General features: G+C 37.7%; 1 protein-coding gene across 1 annotated transcript in view; it reads left to right on the top strand.

Moving 5' to 3' along the window:
• The window catches only part of LOC127541529 (doublecortin domain-containing protein 1-like), a 183,806-nt gene extending 167,220 nt beyond the window's left edge, over positions 1-16,586 (top strand). Inside the window, exons 15-18 of the mRNA XM_051966760.1 lie at positions 1,438-1,588; positions 5,179-5,288; positions 9,077-9,132; positions 16,429-16,586. Of these exons, the coding sequence (XP_051822720.1) occupies positions 1,438-1,588; positions 5,179-5,288; positions 9,077-9,132; positions 16,429-16,495 (384 nt within the window). The 3' untranslated portion in view covers positions 16,496-16,586. The remainder of the gene's footprint in view (positions 1-1,437; positions 1,589-5,178; positions 5,289-9,076; positions 9,133-16,428) is intronic.
• Positions 16,587-18,629: the final 2,043 nt, after the last annotated feature.

Below are 18,629 nucleotides of genomic sequence, written 5' to 3'. Positions count from 1 at the left end.
TATGTGGCTCGCATCTTTTGAAATAAAGATTATTCCTGAAAATGGCTTTAAAATGATCATCTCTGCAATAGTCTTATAACTGGTTGTACTTCATCTAATAATTCAAGGAGAAATAGAATGCATTCAGCACAATTTCCACTTGGAATTAAAAACAATAATACAATGGAATGATGATATGTTCAATTTATAATTATGTGCTTTTAAAATAGATTTATAAAAGCATTCCTCTGTTAGAGCTGAATGGTATCTTAAATATCACTTTGTCCAACTCTGTTATTTTATAGGTTAAGGAAATCAAGGGAAAATAACTTGCACAAGGTCACATTAATGTCAGAGGAAGGATTAGTCCCCAGACTTGCAGCTCAGTGCTCCATACACTCCATGGTGCTGCCATCTTTTTCTTTGAAGAAAAAAAAGTCTGATCCTCACTACACTGTTTTACTTGGTTCCCGGGGCAGAGGGTTCATTTTTGGCAGCAGTCCTTGGAACTGATGATCTGGAAGTGCCTGAGTGTCAGAAACAAAAAGGCCTTAATAAATGTATTTTTATTTTAAAGACCAATTTTTAAAAATTAATTATCTTAAAATAATCCACGGAAGGAAATTCTTTCTCCTGGAGCAGACTGATATCCACGTTGAATCCTGGATTCCTGTGGATGTCCAGTATTTTATTCAGCCACAGAGCAGGACTTCAATCCAGATCTTCCTGACTTCAAGACTACCTCTTTAGGGTCATACTCGAATTTTTCAGATCACTGTAGTCTGAGGGTCTCCATGGATTCCTGAGATCATTTCAGGGAATACAAAGGTCAAAGACATTTTCATCATAATATGTTTTGATTTCAAATACAGTAAATATTAAGGTAGATCCCATATGACAAAAGCTGTTGGGGGTGTAGTGAGGTCTTCAATAATTTTTAAGAATGTGATGGAATCCTGAAACTAAAAAAAAATTGAGAATCATTGCCCCAAATCCTTCTGACTCATTCAAAAATCAAGAAACATTCATTAAGTGCCTACTATGTGCCAGGCCAATGCACGATGCATTATTTACCCTGGAGTCTTCTGAGAGATTACACTCTTCTACATTGACTGATTCCCTTGAGATGATTGGATGGTCCAAGTATCACTGAAACTTGGCTTCTATATCGGTCAATCATTCATTTAACAAGGTTTCATAAGCGCATCCTCTCTGGTAATGTGCCCAGTGCTGGGGATACAAAGGAAAACAAAAATGTGATCCCTTCTCTCAGGGAGCTTACGTTCAAACGTGGAATATGACAAGCGAATAGCCTCACGCTTCCATATCTGGTCTCTGGCTCAAATAGGAACATCTGGGCAAAGTGCCCTGCCAACCTTAATGCTTCGTCACCATCTCAGTTGTTTTTCTTCTAACAATTATGATTTGTTCTGACCCAATTTTCCCTTTTCATTTCAGCTCCTGAATGAGAGCTCTCTGCGCCTTGGGATGATGTGCCCAGCCAAGACCATGTACACCCTGGATGGAAAGCCCCTGACATCTTGGAATGATATTAAGAGGGACATGGTCATTTGTGTTTCTGCTGGAAACCATTTTGTAAGCCAGAAAGGTACTCCATGTTTTAAATTTACCGGTTTCGATTACCTCTTGGTAAATGCTCATTTATTTTTGAAACCTTACCCTACAGAATGAATAAAACCTCTTGATTTTTAAAATCCCTTTAGAACATTGCAAATGTTTTGCTTCCCTCCCCCATACAACCTCATATCCTAGTGATTAAATTTCACCATAAACTGGAATCTAAATTTCCATATGCTTTGCTACATTGAAGGATTCTGGGTAAGGTTACTTGTGGAACTCATCCAAGGAAGATTTCTTTAAAGAAATGTCAAAAGGTCTGTTTGATAAGGTAAGCCCATAGCCTAAGTCCCAAAGGTAGTGTTTTAGTGAGGAATATTGTACACTATTCCTCTGAAGATTTAATCTTGAGCATTTTATTAACCAGAAATATAACAATTTTTAGGCTTCCTTTCTTCCTTTGCTTTTTTTAAAGTGCTAAGTCAATCCCTAGTCTAGGATCATTTATATAGAATAGGAAGGGACCTTAATAATCATGTAATCTAGTCCCCTCAAAAAAACAAGTTCAGAAAGTTTAAACAGCTAGCCCAAGATCACAGAGGCAGCAAAGAGCTGAATTAAGATTAGAATCCAGACCCTCTGGCTCCAGAGCTAACATTTCCCCAAAACAGGTTGTTACCACTTCTAGCACTGAGTTTTTATCTTTTATCTCATTTCTTTCATAAACAATATTTATAGTTACATATTATATATTATGCATATATAATATATAAAAATATATTTAACTTGAAAGTATTTTTTCCTCTCTTGCTGACTCATTTTTGTAGACTTTAGTATAAATGTGTTATTATGAAAAGATCATTATATTTCAAACTAGGAAGCTTCTGTTTGAGTCCTGGGCTCTGATGCCAACTAGCTCTTTAACGGGTAGGTCAATTGCTTAATTACCCTGAACCTCATCTTCTTCATCTGTAAAATGGGAATAACGTTTATGCTATAGACCTCATGAAGTTGTAAAGAAAGAGCTTTATGAAGTATTCAATAATCATAGATCTTCAAGTTATTTATTCCCCTGATAAATTTAAAACTTGTAATTCATGATATATTAAAGAACAAAACATTCTTCAGAGAATTCTCAGACAAATTGATGTCACTTTAAAAAAGAAAAAAGTACAAATGAAAAAAATATAAACCAAGCCATAGACCTAGATAAGGAAAGGGCTTTGGATGCCATCTATCTAAACCCCCTCAATTCTAAAGATAAGAAAGTTGCACCCCAGTGAGGTGAAGTGGCTTGTTCCTTTGTCACACAGGGAGTAATGGTCAGAGTAATGGTATAGTTTGTAATAATCAGTAATGGTGTGGTTTGAAAACAGAACCTCCGAGTACCAGTGTTCCTTTCTGCTGTGCTAGGTATTAGAGTTGAATTATTTGAGCTCTGATTGGCTCAGAGTGGATGTAATTCTGTTTTGATCAGAAACCCTGGGCATCTTTTCCTTCCAAATTATTATTTTTTTTGGAGTAGATAAAAGACTTTTTACCACTGAATGGGTGTTGCCACTGTCAGATTGAGACATGGTAGCGTAAGAAGTCCAAGGACTCCCACTGCATGCAGAGCCATACCAGTTGTACTGATCTCTATCTGGCCACTGGACCCAGATGTCTCTGGTAGAGAAAGTGAGACTGGTGACTTTGCACAGCCCTCCTTCACTTAAATCAAATTTATTTTCTAGTCCTGATGTCATGGTCTTTTTTGGGAAATGAAGGACAAACAACTAATTTTTATCAGGAAATTTTAGTGTCTGGATACAATGGGAACAACGCTAGACGTTTCCCCCTAAAACATTGAATATGTATTCAGCATATACATAATGGAAGTTTTCAAAACTATAGCAATGATGATGATGATGATGGTGTTCGGCCATAGGAGGACAAAAAGTACTAAAGACTCAAGTTAGAGAATAGAGCTGAAAAATTTGGGGTACAGAGTAAGAAAAGTGAATTGGGGATGCTCCCCCTCCCCAGCCTTATGGAACTCTGAGCACAAAATATCACCTAATCTTCTGCTCTCTCCTATCATTAAGGCCATCCTTTGTCCCAGATCCTCATTGCTGCTCGCCATGTGTCTGCCATGACTCCCTAGACCATAAGTGTTCATGGAGAACCAACATTCAGTAGATAGTTTAGTCAAAGAGACCCAGAAAACCTAAGAGGTGATTAGGGAACAGAGATGTTCCAGAGTCCCTGGTTCTGGGGCCTTGAAACCCTGAGGTTGTACACCCTGACCCCTATTACGTGGCTGATTTAGGAAGTCAGGAAGTCAACTGAAATGAGAGAATATCTGGGTCAGAGAGAAATAACCTGCCTTCTCAGCAGTGGCTATGCAGGTTATTACATAAAAAAGAATTGCAAATAATATCTTCATTATCAATTTATCCATTTGGGAGATACGGGCCGAAAGGTGATGTGGGCAGGCAGCTCCATTTTTTGGGTCCACCGTGATAATCACTGTGAATTATCATTACTGAAATGAATACTTCCCTCCTCTGGAAGTTGCTTCCTGGGAGTACCTGCTCTCGACATTTGTTAATTCTGTAGATTCACACGAGGGCACAGAATAAATTCCTGTGGGATGTGTGGGTCTTGACACGGTGACTTTGTGGCCTGGAGAAATGAAGGGATTTCCTCCCAGAGAGTGACAGATGCACTGGAGAAATCTATCTGGTGTCAAGGACGCTCATTTAGTTTTACTTCAGAAGCTTATGATGGATGAGTTGTTTTCTTCTATTTTATTTCTTTAAAAAAATAATTGGAATGTTTCAAAAGGTACATTTCACAAGACTCCTAAGGAGACGGACTGAGGCACTGGGAGTATGTTACGCCTGGTTTTGGCTCCAGTGCACACTACATTTATGGGCATTGGGGGGCATTTAACTGCCAGGGAAAGCTTTCATTCCACACATGACTTTCCTATGACATACTGGCTAGACTGTAGTGGGGGAGTTTTCTGCACTCGGCCATAACCTTTCTTTTTTTAGGCACCAGAGTTCGATGCGGGGAAATTGAGGAATGTAGAAATAAATAATGGAAAAGTCACTCAGATTGCCTGAAAGTGGATCTGATTTGGCAAAAACAATCAAAATAATGTTTGGATAATTTTCACTCTGCAAAAACACGTCAAAATCAAAGCAAGTCTTAAGCAATGGTGAAGGAATGAACACTGTCTACACAATCTAGATGAGGACTCTCGCCAGCAGCTGTTAGGATCGTTCTTGTTCTTTAATCTGAAAATTTTCATAGACCTCTGATAATTTTTTTGAGTTTTATTTCTGCCCAGTCTAGAGTCACCTGGCAGAATATTCAGAATTCTCCTTCCCCTTAAACTACAGTGTTTCTGGATTTAATGGTAATATGTATATATAGACATATACATATATTATATATATATATATATTTATACACACATATATATTTATATACACACACACACATATACATATAAAAATCTGAGAAATTAAAAAAGAAAGAAAATATACTATGAGATAGCCAGGGCTGCCAGGCCCCCTCCCAAAAAATAACTTCATAAATATGTTGATGCATTTTCTAAATTTTTTTTTGCAGATATAAAGCAACGGGTGTCCATGCGAGCAAATTATGCTCGTATCAGAAAACTGAAGGGGCCTCATGCTACAGATATTGTTGCGTTTGCCATAGAGAGACCCCAATCCAAGGTGGGTTTCTGTTCCATTAATTCCTATCTGAATTGCCATGCTCTGGGCTCTGTTTCATTATAATACTTGATGTGTACACATTGACATATCTGCTATGAGATAACGATTATAAATCGACCATAATTTCATGCAGCCTGTCTTAGAAGTTATTACCTTACACATTTTACATAGGATGACATTTGATGCCTCAAATCTTTTCCTGGAAATCCAATAAAACTAGACTAAGTAATGCCAGTAAAATTACTATATTAGGGCTATTTTTTTTTCCAGGAAAAAAAACGGCAGCTACTAGTTAATACTAAAAGTTAATTCATCCAACTCAATGGAAAAATGCTGTATTTGGGGGAAGCTTAGTGAGTTCATAAAATTCATGACTTGTAGTCAGTGAGGGCATGTCAACACTAGATTGTCAAAGTCTGTTTTCCTACCCTATATCCATTTTGACCTGAGTGTGAGTCTTCCCTATGCATCTTACTCCCTGGGTAACTAGGGATGGTGCACTTTAACACTCTTACCTGTAAAAGGAGAAGGAATATTGGATTAAGTGCATTTGAAAATCCTTTCCAATCTAATAGTCCATAAATAGTCAAAAGCCCTTTCCAGGCTAGACCTTTGAGTATCCAGATTTAGCTGAATGGAAATGAAAGTGTTTCTGATCAATGAAGGCCACATAAACCCATCTTGCCTTTCCCTGCTCCTCCCACCCAACTTTATTCATAACCTGTTCAGGTGCATGCTGGAACCAGATCATAAAGCTGGTGGGAGCCAATGGTGATATTTCATTGTGCAGATGCTACAGATCCTGGCTTGATTAGTTTTCTTGATTGATTAGACTTAAGGAACTACATCTCTTAGGTCCTGTTAATTATAATAATTTTCCTTTCTTATTTTCTTGTTAATCAAGGAATATGTATGTATATATATATATATGTACATGTAATATACATATATTCTTCATTATTTCTTTATTAATCAAGGAATTTATATATAGATATAACATACATATATATGTACATACAATTACAGGATTTATAGATAGATAGTGTTTGCTTGTTTTCCCTCCAGTTAGATTGTCAGATCCTTGAGGGGAGAAAATGCCTTTGTCTCTTGTTGTATCCTCAGTGCTTAGCTTTGTGCCTGGCATATGGCAGGCACTTAATAAGTATTTATGACTTGACAGTCTGATGGAAAAACTGTTAATACGGATTAAACTTAAAAATGTGTTATGCAGACTTCTTCTGTCCTTGGAGAATCTGTTGTTAAATATTTACCTATAGGCTGCTGCTTGTGGCAAAAGCCCTAGTATCACTCATGGAAGACATTTCAATGTCCTTTCCAAGAACAGTGAAAAAGGACCATTGCTAACAGATGATTCAGAGAAGGTAGATTGAGAAGCGTACCCACCTTAAATATGGAAAATAAGCAAAATGAAGTATTTCAAGGAAAAACTTACTTTTTTATTTTTTTAAAATTATTTAAAACTTACATTAAAAATAGAAAAAGAAACAAATAGGAAAAAAGACTGCCATGTGCACAGCAGAATATAAAAGAGGATTCAAAATATGATATAATAAATTAAGGAAAAACTTTCAAAGGGAATTTTTCCAAAGAGTAAGAGATGAAGGATATTTCCAATTTTCCTATCCCAATTATAAATCTGAAGCAAAAGAACTTCATTAATTTTTTTCCATCATAAGAATAACTTCCACCCTGACCCCCTTTAAAAAAAAAAGGCAATAGTTCTCTAAGATAAAACACTGCTGAATTTGTTTTGGGCTTCTATTCATAGAGCAGAGTTTCCTAGCAAATGCTCTTCTTTCTTTCCTCTTCTCCTTTGGAAGCACCTCATGGCCTTGCCTGAAAATAAATTGCAACCTAGCTAAGTGTGTACAGAATAGCTCAGCCAGGCCCATACCTCAACCCGCCACCTTAATGTGCTTCGGGAAGCAGTAGATCATTTCTTCTGAAGGGGGCTCGTGGTAATCACTGCAAATGGCATGATATTTACTCCCAGTTCTGCAAATCTGCAGGGCTGGATGTATAAATTCCTACTGCCAGGACCTGCTCCAGAAAGAAAATCCCATTTAGGTGAAAATACACAAAACATTCCCATTAGCAGTGCTTTGCCCTTCCAAGGACCCCTCTGGTTTGAGATTTCAAAGCTTCCTGGGTTTTTATTAAAGACTCCAAGGTGAGATTGATTTTTAGCATTATCTTTATTTTTAGGGATGAAGTTGAAGCCAGCAGAGTTAAGTCTCTTCTTCTGCCAGCCCTATAGGGTTGCTATGTCAATGGCTTATCCTAGAGAGTCATTTCTTTGAGATTTCCACATTTTCATGAAATTTTTTTTTAAATAATTACCATATGTGGAAAAAATTCCTTATCAGACTGCCACTAAGGAAAAGTTGATTGGCTATGAAAATGGTCTAATTTCACCCTGGATCAAATGTGCAAATTTCTGTGAAAATCTGAGCTCTTACATGTGAATCCTCCTGAAGCGAAAATTGGTAATATCACACACAGCGATACAAAGCACCCAGAGACATCAGGCAAAAGTCTTAACTGAACTTTTCTATTACTAGTAAATGGGATTTCAGATGCAATATAACAGTCATCAACACATCACATTTTGTTGGTGAGGTACAGTTACTCACTTCATAGACTCAAAGCTTGCCCGGGGTGGTACCCATGGTTCAGAGCTACTTGTAAGTTAGCAAAAAAAAAAAAAAAAAAAAACCCAAAAACAAAAAAAAAATCAGTTTTTACTCTTTTTTTATTTATTGATGTTCCTCTTTGGTTGACTTTCTGAGTCACCCAATAGCAGTAAATAGATTTTCAGCCAGTGCCAAAATGGAAGACAATTTTAGCCCCATTCGGCAACCCTAGATTTTTAATAAATCTAGTAATTTCCTTTGGGGATATATTTATCACGTTTGAATCAGTTCTAGCTATATGCCCATGTCAGATTTCAATATTTTCATATCAACGGGAAGCCATTTTATTTATTAAAACAGACTGCCTCTATCCTAGGGACTTTTCAGAGAAATTTATAGCCTGCCATTTACAAATACTGACAAGGTGTTCCAGATGCAAATCAGTCCAGCAGCATCTGTAGGATGGTGTCCCCAGGGGAACCTTATTTTATTTCCTACCTTAATCCCCTGTTGCCTGATCCCATGTGGGGGCACACAGTTGCCACAAGAATATGGTCGTTCCCAAAGGAGAAACTCTCGGCCCGCCTACAGCCAAATCCCAACACTGGATTTTTAGACTGTCTGACAAGGTATGCAAATGGGAGATTTTTCATCTCCACACCTGTTTCAATTTCGAAAGTTGATGAATGGAGAATGTTATCCATAAGTGCAAAGGAAAATTTGTGGCTTCAGGGGTACTGTCAAGGTTGGTATTGAGATAAAATTTTGACATACCATTTTTTGTGTCTGTGTTCGAAAGGCCCATAAATACTTTCTGGGCTTTTTAAATAACAGATTCGGGTCTCTTCTTCTGCAGAGAAAACAAAATTCACTTAGAAATCAATGCCGGCAGCCAGCCTAGCCTTTCCGAACTAACCAATAATAATGGTGTGCTTGCAACTGCTCATTGAGAGAAATTGGATTTCCCTGAGATGGCAAATTTCTTTAGTATAATTTGAAGGGAGGTGATCAATAAGAATAATGAGTTCACATTGTTCTAGATTATGAAAGAAATCAGATGCAAAGTTCCTTATTAATGGGGAATTCTGGCAGGGTGCAACGGTGACTGTCAATTTTTCTTTTTGAAAATTTCAGACAAATAGGTCAGACTCAATCCTGTCTCTGCACACAGCTTCTTGTTTCGAAGGCTGGTAAGTAGAAAGAGCTCTGTTTTCTATGAACTAGAATTTGACATAAAAGGGAATCATTTACAGCAGGATGCTTTGCATTAAGCAGCCACAAGGCAACATCAACCACGACCACTTAGCAGGGGGTTCTGGGGGGGGGTGAAGCCATTGTTGACAGGTGTTTTCTGATGAGCATTTCCTGCTAACTATGACATTTTCTAATCTTAGAAGCTCCTAATATGAAACCTCTATCAATGAGCTATCTGCTCATATATATGCCCGTGATGTATCTTTCTGAACAGAAAAAAAGAAAAACAAGCTATTTATAAAACCAAGTCAAGCTGTTGGGGCGTCATTGTGATTTTGCATTGTATTGGCCAACACCCATCCTTCCATATTTAAGGAGCCGTGATTTTAATGGTCCTGGTAATTCTTAGACATTGGCAACCCACTGCTCCTCGACCTAGTAAGCATTTAGGGGTGAAGTGGAGAGAGCATCAGACCTGGAATCAGGAAGATATGGCTTCAGATCTGACCGCAGACCTATTTACTAGTTGTGTGATTCTGGCCAAGTCATTTAACTCTGCTTCGGTTTGCTCATCTGTAAAATAGGCAAAATAATAGCACCCACCTTCCAATGTTATTGTAAACAAAAATGAAATATTTGTAAAAAAAATTTTAAAAACTTTGTAAACCTTAATGGTTTATATGAATATTAGCAATGATGATCATGTTCATGAGTTTGCTATGATAAAAGTTTCTGATGATAATCCTTTATGACTTTATCCAGGCTGGTTGTCTGAAAACAAACAGTTACTTAATGGCTGGCCAGCCCAGTAGGACCTTTCGTACTTTTTGACCCACTGGTCTAACCTTCCAGAACCCAGGGTCATCTATACACCACAAGGAGGCATCAGAATCACCTTTCTCCCCCTAGGCTTTCCCATGAAAGGAGATAAAAATTTTAATCACCAACTCCCAGGCTGTCCTTGAAAGATATCAAAATTATTGTTTCTATTTCTGAGCTGGTAACCACTTTTACACAATGAAATGATGTTTCAGAATCATACATAGTTTGACTAGGGCTGGTTGAGACAGAACTCCCTTTTAGCTTCCCAACTCTGGTTTCTGGGAAGCACAGATGAGGAGAAAAAAAGTTTCTTCCTGAAGGTCAGAGGGCTTTGAAACATTTGCCATTGCTTAAGATCTGCTTCCCTCCACTTTCCCCACCATGTTCATCTCTCTTACTTCCTTCTCCTTTCCTTTCCTTTATCATTGTTGCACTGTCTGCTAACTTTTTATACTTTTTGTTATTTTATTTATTTCCTTTGTTTTTTCCCTCTTTACTCCCCCCCAATACCTTTCAATTCTATATAAGCAAATGGGCCAATTGAGTAATTTTATATTGACCTTTGGAATCCTCTTTTTACCTAATCAAAAAATAATCTACATATTAGATTTGGCTCATGAACCAAAGAGCCAGAAAACCTTACTAAGTCTTAGTTTCCAGAATATGGGGGAACTGGTTCTGTAAAAGGAACTCTTTAAAAGATATTCCAGGCAAGGGAGTTGTTCTTTGAGAAAGAGTTTAAATACAATCTCCCTAAGGGACTCCTTAAATAGGGACCATCTTCCAATGGGTTAATATGATCTGGAGAGCATTGCAACCAAAGTGGATGGTGGTCAGAAAGCAGGAAAAGATCTGGAATTGGGTGAACCCTGGAAATATTCACTGGTGATTCCAATCACAGCAAAGCAATCATCACTTGTATATTGAAATTGAACTCTCACACTTCTGCTAACACAAGGTAATCATGTGTAAGGAAAGGAGAAGGGAATTAAATTAAAGGTTGACTTTAGTGATGGGGGCTGCCGGGAAGTCGAGGTGTGGGTCTTCAGAGGCATTTTCCTACCTTGTATGCTCAGGAATCTTGCTCTTATTCTGGAAAGGTGACCAGGAAGGCCTGACCTGTGTATTTCCCCAAGGATCTTTTTCCCTTCATGTGCTTCAGCACATGGGTTAAGCTCCCTGGTGGTGTGATATACCAGACCCCTAGGTAAGCAGTCTGGGATGGGTTTGTGTTCCAAGGTCATCGACAGGACTTGAGAGGCAGTGTATTATAGCACACAGAGTGACAAGAATTAAGGTCCAGAAAGCCTGAGGTCAAATCCTCCCTCAGATATGTACTAATGATCTGGAAAAGTCACTTCTCTGGGACTGACTTCCTCGTCTGTAAAATAAGGAGGCTGGACCGGTGGTCCCTCTAACTTTCCTGGACCACTGTCTGATCAAGGGTTTTGTGGTGAGTGGGGAGCAGGGTTGAAGCTAAAAGCTAAGGATATAACAGGTGCCCAAAGGGACCATGAACATAATGTTTAGTTTAGGGCTTACAAGCCCAAGTTTGCTACTAGGTCCTAAGCAGTAAAAGATCGGAGCTTTGGATTAGAGATGGTAAAGTTTCCTATGATAATTAAACTTCCTTCCGAGGGTGATAAAGTCTTTCTCTTTTAAAGGTCATAAAAACTCCATAATGCCAGTACAGTGCTACCTGCAGAATTAATTCCATTAAGGAGGATAATAATTTTGAGGGTGAGGAAAACAACCAGTCTGATGTGTGTTTTTTCTACCTTAGGGAGGACAAACTTGCCATGTCCTCCACCACTCTTCTTCTGTTTGGGGAGTTACTTTCTCTTTTAGCTTATATAACTGCCCTATTTATCTTCACCATATGTGCTCCCAGCCTAGTTAATATGTAATCCCAGAGTGCTGAGGAGACATGCCTTATCAGCGTGATCTTCTATGGGTACGGATTACTTTTCGCCTGAATACTGGTTCTTGCCATCACAAATGACGGAAAGATGTGAAGTCCTTAAATCACAGTGGCTCCTGGAAAAAATGAATTTTCAGTATGTTTCCCCTCCCACCTACACTTTGCCTTGTGAAATAAGTTAGTCCACTTTGGGAAATCTGTGGTGTTTCTCCAAGTAGAGACTGTTCATCTTTATTTGAAATAAGCTCGCCTGATTAATGAAATAAATACTTGCTGAATATGTTAAGTCTTCTTCCAGGCCTTAGTTTACCATTTTAAAATGATTGGATTGAATTAATGTGGTCTAGAGTTTACATTCTATGTTTGTGTACTAAAGTCTCTCTTCCATTAATTTTATAATTGCATTGTTGTTGATATTTTATATATTGATGGAGTACCATTATGCCTTCTAATAATGTATGTTTTATATATTAATGTTAGTCCAATGAAAGAGATCTTAATCTTGAGTCTGTAAATGGATTTTTAAAGTATTTTAATAACTATATAAATATCTTTGATTTCCTTTGTGCTGCTTTTTCATTTAATTTTATACATTTAAAAACATTATTTTGAGGAGAGATTCATTGACTTCTCCAGACAGCCAAAAAAGTCCAAGACCTTGTCTTGGGAACTGGGCTCCTTTTACTTTAACAACAATTCTTGACATATAATAACAAGAGAAAATATGGTATTATGGGGAGATGTTTTGCTTTGGAATCAGAAAGATCTAAGATCAAGCCCTTTCTCACACCTATTAACTATATAGCTATTGGCAAGAGAAAGCCTCTTAAGTTTCAAAGTAATCCTATTAATCACTCAGTAGCCATTTATTAGGGGACCTACTCTGTGCCAGGCATGGAGATATAAAAATAACAAAAACAAAAATTACTAATTCCCATTCCCAAGGATGAGTTTTGAATTTGTATCAATGGAGGAAATTTCCATTAAGGAGTTTGTGATAGCTATGAAAGCTGGGATCTCTCCCTAAAAATAAAACAAAACAAAACAAAAACTCAAATAAACTTAATAAAGGACATACCTGTCAAATGTCTCGAACAATTCTTATTTCAGAATAAAGATAATACTTTGAAGGCAGTGGATAACTGTGCCTTGGCTTCCATTTGGTCCATCTATATATCTATATCTATAAATAGGTATAGATATGTACTAAATATCTGGATATATATGTATGTGTATATATGTGTGTGTGTATATATTATATATATACATATATATATATATATATATATATATATATATATATATATATAGTTTGTTCTGACAGTGATAACTCTGCCTTGACTTCTACTTGACCCATATATGTTCATATATATATAGTCTGCCCTGGAAAGAAGACAATCCCCTTAAAAAATGAGAGGCTGTGTGTTTGAGAAGAAGGAGTCCCTTCTGTGAACTGCATATCACCAGTACAGACAAATTAGGGAAAGATAAATGGCATCATGTGGGGCCATCTGAATTTTTCCCATGAATTTAATCCCACGACATCCCCAGGTTCTTCATTCCATAAATCACAAAATAAAACCCTCTCCCTCACAGGCTGTATCCTCAGTGACTCTGGCATGTGGTGTCATACACAATCTGAAAATATTCAAACATTTTTCCAAAACGTGCGTCACCTTTTGGCATCGGAGTTCTGTGGCGAAGCATCTGCTGCCAAAGACGGCAGGTGACTGGAACTGAGCCAGTGTAGGTGATTTCTAAATAGGATTTGCCATTATAGGCTCCATGGGAGGAGGAGGCAGGACCTGGGGTGCAGGATCTCGGCCCATGAACAGGATAAGACTGACCGAAGTAGTGTGTGATATTAAACCAGGGCTCACCAGGCCGGTCTGGTACCTTCGATTTGAGCAGGGCATGAAATGAGACGCTCAGTAATCCATCTAACATAGCAAGGGTACTTAGCAATAGCAGAGCAAGGTCATTCAGAGCAGGCAAAGGATGTTCAGCTGAGGGCACAACATGAGATCCATTGAATACATCCTCCCTATCTCCGTGTTATTCACAGAGGTCTGCCAGGCAAGCCTCAAGATCCAGCTGAAGCTCTTTGTGCAATTTTTAAAGTACTATTAAAGTTTTATTTTTTCAATCAACAAAAATCTACTTTACCTTCCTTCAACCGAGCAGGGGTCCTCAAACTATGGCCCGCGGACAGATGCGGCAGCTGAGGATGTTTATCCCCCTCACCCAGGGCTATGAAGTTTCTTTATTTAAAGGCCCACAAAACAAAGTTTTTGTTTTTCCTATAGTCCGGCCCTCCAACAGTCTGAGGGACAGTGAACTGGCCCCCTATTTTAAAAGTTTGAGAACCCCTGCTAGCTCCTTATAACAAACATAATTACTCATGGTCCTCTGGCTCCAGTCCTTTGATTTTTCCATGGCATCACAATGCTTTGGAGCATAAATAGGTCTTTAAACTTGTTCTTTATAAAATTCATCTTATTAGATTGCATTTCATTGATTATTCTATTATTGAGTTCTTTTGGGAGCCTGACTTTGACATTCATTATGATCCCTAATGTTCCTATCGTTTTTGGGTAGATAGAAGCCCATTAGTAGAAATGTTGCCCTTAGCTCTAGGAATAAGGGTAGGGGGTAGGGAGAGGAAACAAGGTTTCCTATATGCCAGAAACTCTGCAAAGCACTTTTTACAAATACCATCTCATTTGATCCTTGCAACAACCCTGCAAAGCATGTGTTGTCAATATCATTCCCATTTTAGAGATGAGAAAACTGAGAAATGAAGAGACTTTTGCTAATTTTAACTTCACCTCCCTCTTCTCACAGATAAAATTTACTTCATTCTTTTTTTCAAAGCAGTTTAACTCAGAAATTTATATTACAGTCACTTAAATAAAAGTTGCTACTTGGTATAATTCTTTAATTGTTAGAGAGCATGTTCCCCTGCAAGGTAAGTGGTTTACATATTTTCATCTCCATTTTAGAGATGAGGAATTAAGGGTCAGAGAGGCCAAGGGAGTTGACCAAAGTAAATGTTAGAGAAAGAATTGCAACCTAAAATCTCTTGATTTCACGACTAATACTTATGATATAATAGAGAACTGAACTTAAAATTAGCAAGCCCTGGGTTCAAATCTCACTTCTCATATTTATTAACCACATGAACTTGATCACATCCCTTAATCACTCTAAAACTCAAGTTTATTGTTGTTTAGTAATTCAGTCCTGTCCAACTATTTGTGACTCTCAAAGACATGAGAGTGATTTACCTTTTTTTTTTTTTTTTTTAAGTGAAGTGGGGCAAATACAAGGTAAGTGACTTGCTAGTGAGTGTCTGAGGCTGGATTTGAACTCATGTCCCATCTTCTATTCACTGAGTCACCTGACTCCTTAAGACTTAAGCTTACTCCTCCATAAAATAGGGATAATGCTGCTTGTACTACCTACCTCACCTGATGGTTTTGAGGCTCAATAAAAATAACATAATCAAACTGTTTTGTAAATTTTGCAACACTTTCTTACTACATTTGACTCTTTGTACTTTAAAATGTATTTTTATTTAAATTTATTTTTAAAGAATCAGAGAATTATATTACCAGTTCTTTAGAGCATATCAATTATAATCCTGTCAATTTCACAGATGAGGAAACTGAGGTAAAAAAAAAAAGTAACCAGGTGCAGCTAGGTGGTACAATGGAGAGAGCACCAGCCTTGAAGTCAGGAGGACCTGAGTTCAAATCTGATCCCAGGCACTTAACACTTCCTAGCTGTGTGACTCTGGGCAAGTCACCTAACCCCAACTGCCTCAGAAAAAAAAGTGACTAAACATATGAATACAGCTTCCATATTTCTTCAGCCTCTTCCCTCTTCCTCAAGAAGTATGACAAATGAAGAAACTGAGACCCCCCCAAAAAGTGACCAATCATATGAAAATAGCTTCTATATGTCTTTAAGCCTCTTCTGTCTACCTTGAGGAGGAAAATAAAATAACATGGCTTTCTTATAAAAGTCAGAAAGCCAGCTGCACTTATACTCTCCAAAGAAAATCCTAAGTAGAGCTACCTTACCATTAGGAGATAACAACTTTCCTTCTCTCTCTCTTTTTATGTCTTTCTTTTTCCTGCTAACACTAAAGTCTGATATTAATGGAAAACCCATTAAAAAAAAACCTATTATCCTATGAGGGAAAAGTGAATGCACTCAAGTGTAGAAGGAAGACTTATCGATCAATTTTCCGTTAAACCTTGCTTGTCTGACACTTTGCAGTTGAGGAATGTGTTTTTATTGCCTGGCCAGATAGTTCAGATTTCCGGTCAGTCTTGGTAAAGACCCCTTTTATAACATTGATAAAATTTTATCACAGAGCTATGAAAACAAAATTAGATTTCATAACTCACACCAGACCTTGAAGGAACTGTCTCGATAAATTTTACAAATCTTATCAAGCTTAATGCATAGATTCTGATGAATTTGTTTTTTAATTTAATAGCGACTGTTACTGAGTTTGGTATTTTTTTTTCTCCCTTCACAGGGATCGGCCTCGTTCAGCTACCGCTAAACAAATGATTACAGTAGAGAAGCCATTTAAAAAAAAATGAATGAAGACAACGTGAATTGAGATGAATGCAAATTTTCCAAACCAAATTTGAACATTTAAAGAAAATTCCATATTAGGCTCAAAAGTACAAAGTGTTTTTCCTCATTTTGGGGGAAATTGCCTCCTTTGTTTAGAAAACTGTCTGCAGCCCACCTGTCAGTTGGTGGTGAGGGATATCACATAGACAAGAGGAGATAGGGCTAAGCAAGGTAATGCTCATTGTGGAGAAAGATGAAGATGTATACTGACTCTAGTTTTTCTAATCTGCAGGAGTTGGTTTGAATGACCAATCCTCAGAGGGACTGGGAGGGCTAACCAGGAGAGTGATGCCTGTTGTTAACCCTCGCAATCTCAATAATGCCCACCGGCCCCCTTAAAATCTCGGGATGGGGGTGGTCCCTTTTGTTGTTCCGTCACTATCCGCTTTCCTGTCTAACTCAATTAGCCTTTGAGTATACCCAAGATACAAAATGATGTTTTCTAAAAATTAAGGAAATGTAATGAGATAGATACCCAAATATATAGAATATTATGGAACTGTTGCCTGTTGAGGCAGGGATTCTATTCTAGCACCACACAGGTTTCAAGTGACCACATACGACTTAATGGTAGGTCTACCTGATGGTCTCTTAGGTATCTTCAGCTTTGTTCCCGCAAACCAAAAGGCAACTAAGGTTTTGTTTTTTATTTTTAGATTAACCATCTCCCTCTCACTCACCCCCACCAGCAGTCCTTTTTCTTCACTCAACTAACTTGTGAGGAAAAATTTGGTGGATTCCAGTTCATTTCATTTTCTTTGTTGACATTCCATGAAAATAATTAAAGGTGGACACAGTCAGTCAAATATATTAGCAATCTGTATACAATCCCTTCTCCTTAAAAAGTCAGGAATTAATACTTTCTTTTCAGCTCCTTGTCCATTTGAAAAAAAAATATGAATTATTATTTTCAAGTCATTTTTTAAATTTATGTCTTCCATATTCCAGCTAGATAGAATCCCTTCCTTTTCTTCTTCTCTTTTCTTCCCTTCCCCTTCCTGTTCTCTGAATTTTTCTCTTCCCTTCCATTCCTTCCCCTCCTCCCCTCACACACACACCCCTGCAAACAGTTCTATCCACCAGCTGCTATACCAAGTCAAGCTTTCTTATGTCTAGAAAGGTCCCCTTTACTTCCCCCTTACCCATCCAGTTATGCTTATTGATATTCTATCCATCTTTCAAAACCTAGGTCAAGAAACCTCTTATTTAAGATGGCAGCATGATGGTTATAAAAGAACCCAATTCTCTTACTCTTTCCTTCTTTTCTTTTACTCATAACACTTAGAAAATTTGTCAGTACACATTACTTAAAAAAAAAATTAGGTAGCAAGAATGAGCAATTGAGTCTGCAGTCTCCTCTATACTGTGATTTATGCCAGGGATAGAAAATTTAGGGGATCTTAGTCCAGGAGGTCTGCCCCAAATAGAAATTTTAACAGGAGCCAATGGAAGGATATGACATATTTTATAGTAATCAATTTTAGTTAGATTTAATTAACTTTTCTGTAATTCTATGGAGTGAAGATTAAATAAAGTTGTTCTTGGATGGGTGTCTTTATTTGAACATTCTTACGAGAGGGAATTAATCTCAACATGTTGGGACCCATGATTTCAACACTCTGGTTATTCTTTACACTAATGCAGGTGACAACACCACCTACATATCAGTTGATGCTCTTCATGAAATCATCACCTGATGGTTAGCTCTCTGATGGTAAGTCTCTCTGAATTTAGTGGATTTGATCTTCATGTGGTAGTCAAGCAGTCTATGGAGGAGTTCAACTCAAAGTTTCTTCAGCATGAGAGACTGACAGATTTTATACTTTTTGGTTTTGTCTGAAGAACCCAGAATTACCTTCCTACTATGGGATAAGTCAATGATAAAACTTTAGTGGAGAAATTTCAAAATGGGGAATCCACTTAGGTGACACAGTGATTCCAGCACTAAGTCTGTATCAAGAAACCTGAGTTCAAATCTAACATTAGGCACTTAAGAGCTGTGTGATTTGGGGTAATTTCACCATTCGCCTCAGTTTCCTTATCTGTAAAATGAGCTGGAGAAGAAAATGGCAAGTTATTCCAGTATCTCTGCCAAGA

The sequence above is a fragment of the Antechinus flavipes genome, chromosome 6, assembly GCF_016432865.1.
Source record: "Antechinus flavipes isolate AdamAnt ecotype Samford, QLD, Australia chromosome 6, AdamAnt_v2, whole genome shotgun sequence".
Classification (NCBI taxonomy): domain Eukaryota; kingdom Metazoa; phylum Chordata; class Mammalia; order Dasyuromorphia; family Dasyuridae; genus Antechinus; species Antechinus flavipes.
Note: the sequence above shows the minus strand (reverse complement) of the source record. Positions and strands in the feature narration are given on the sequence as shown.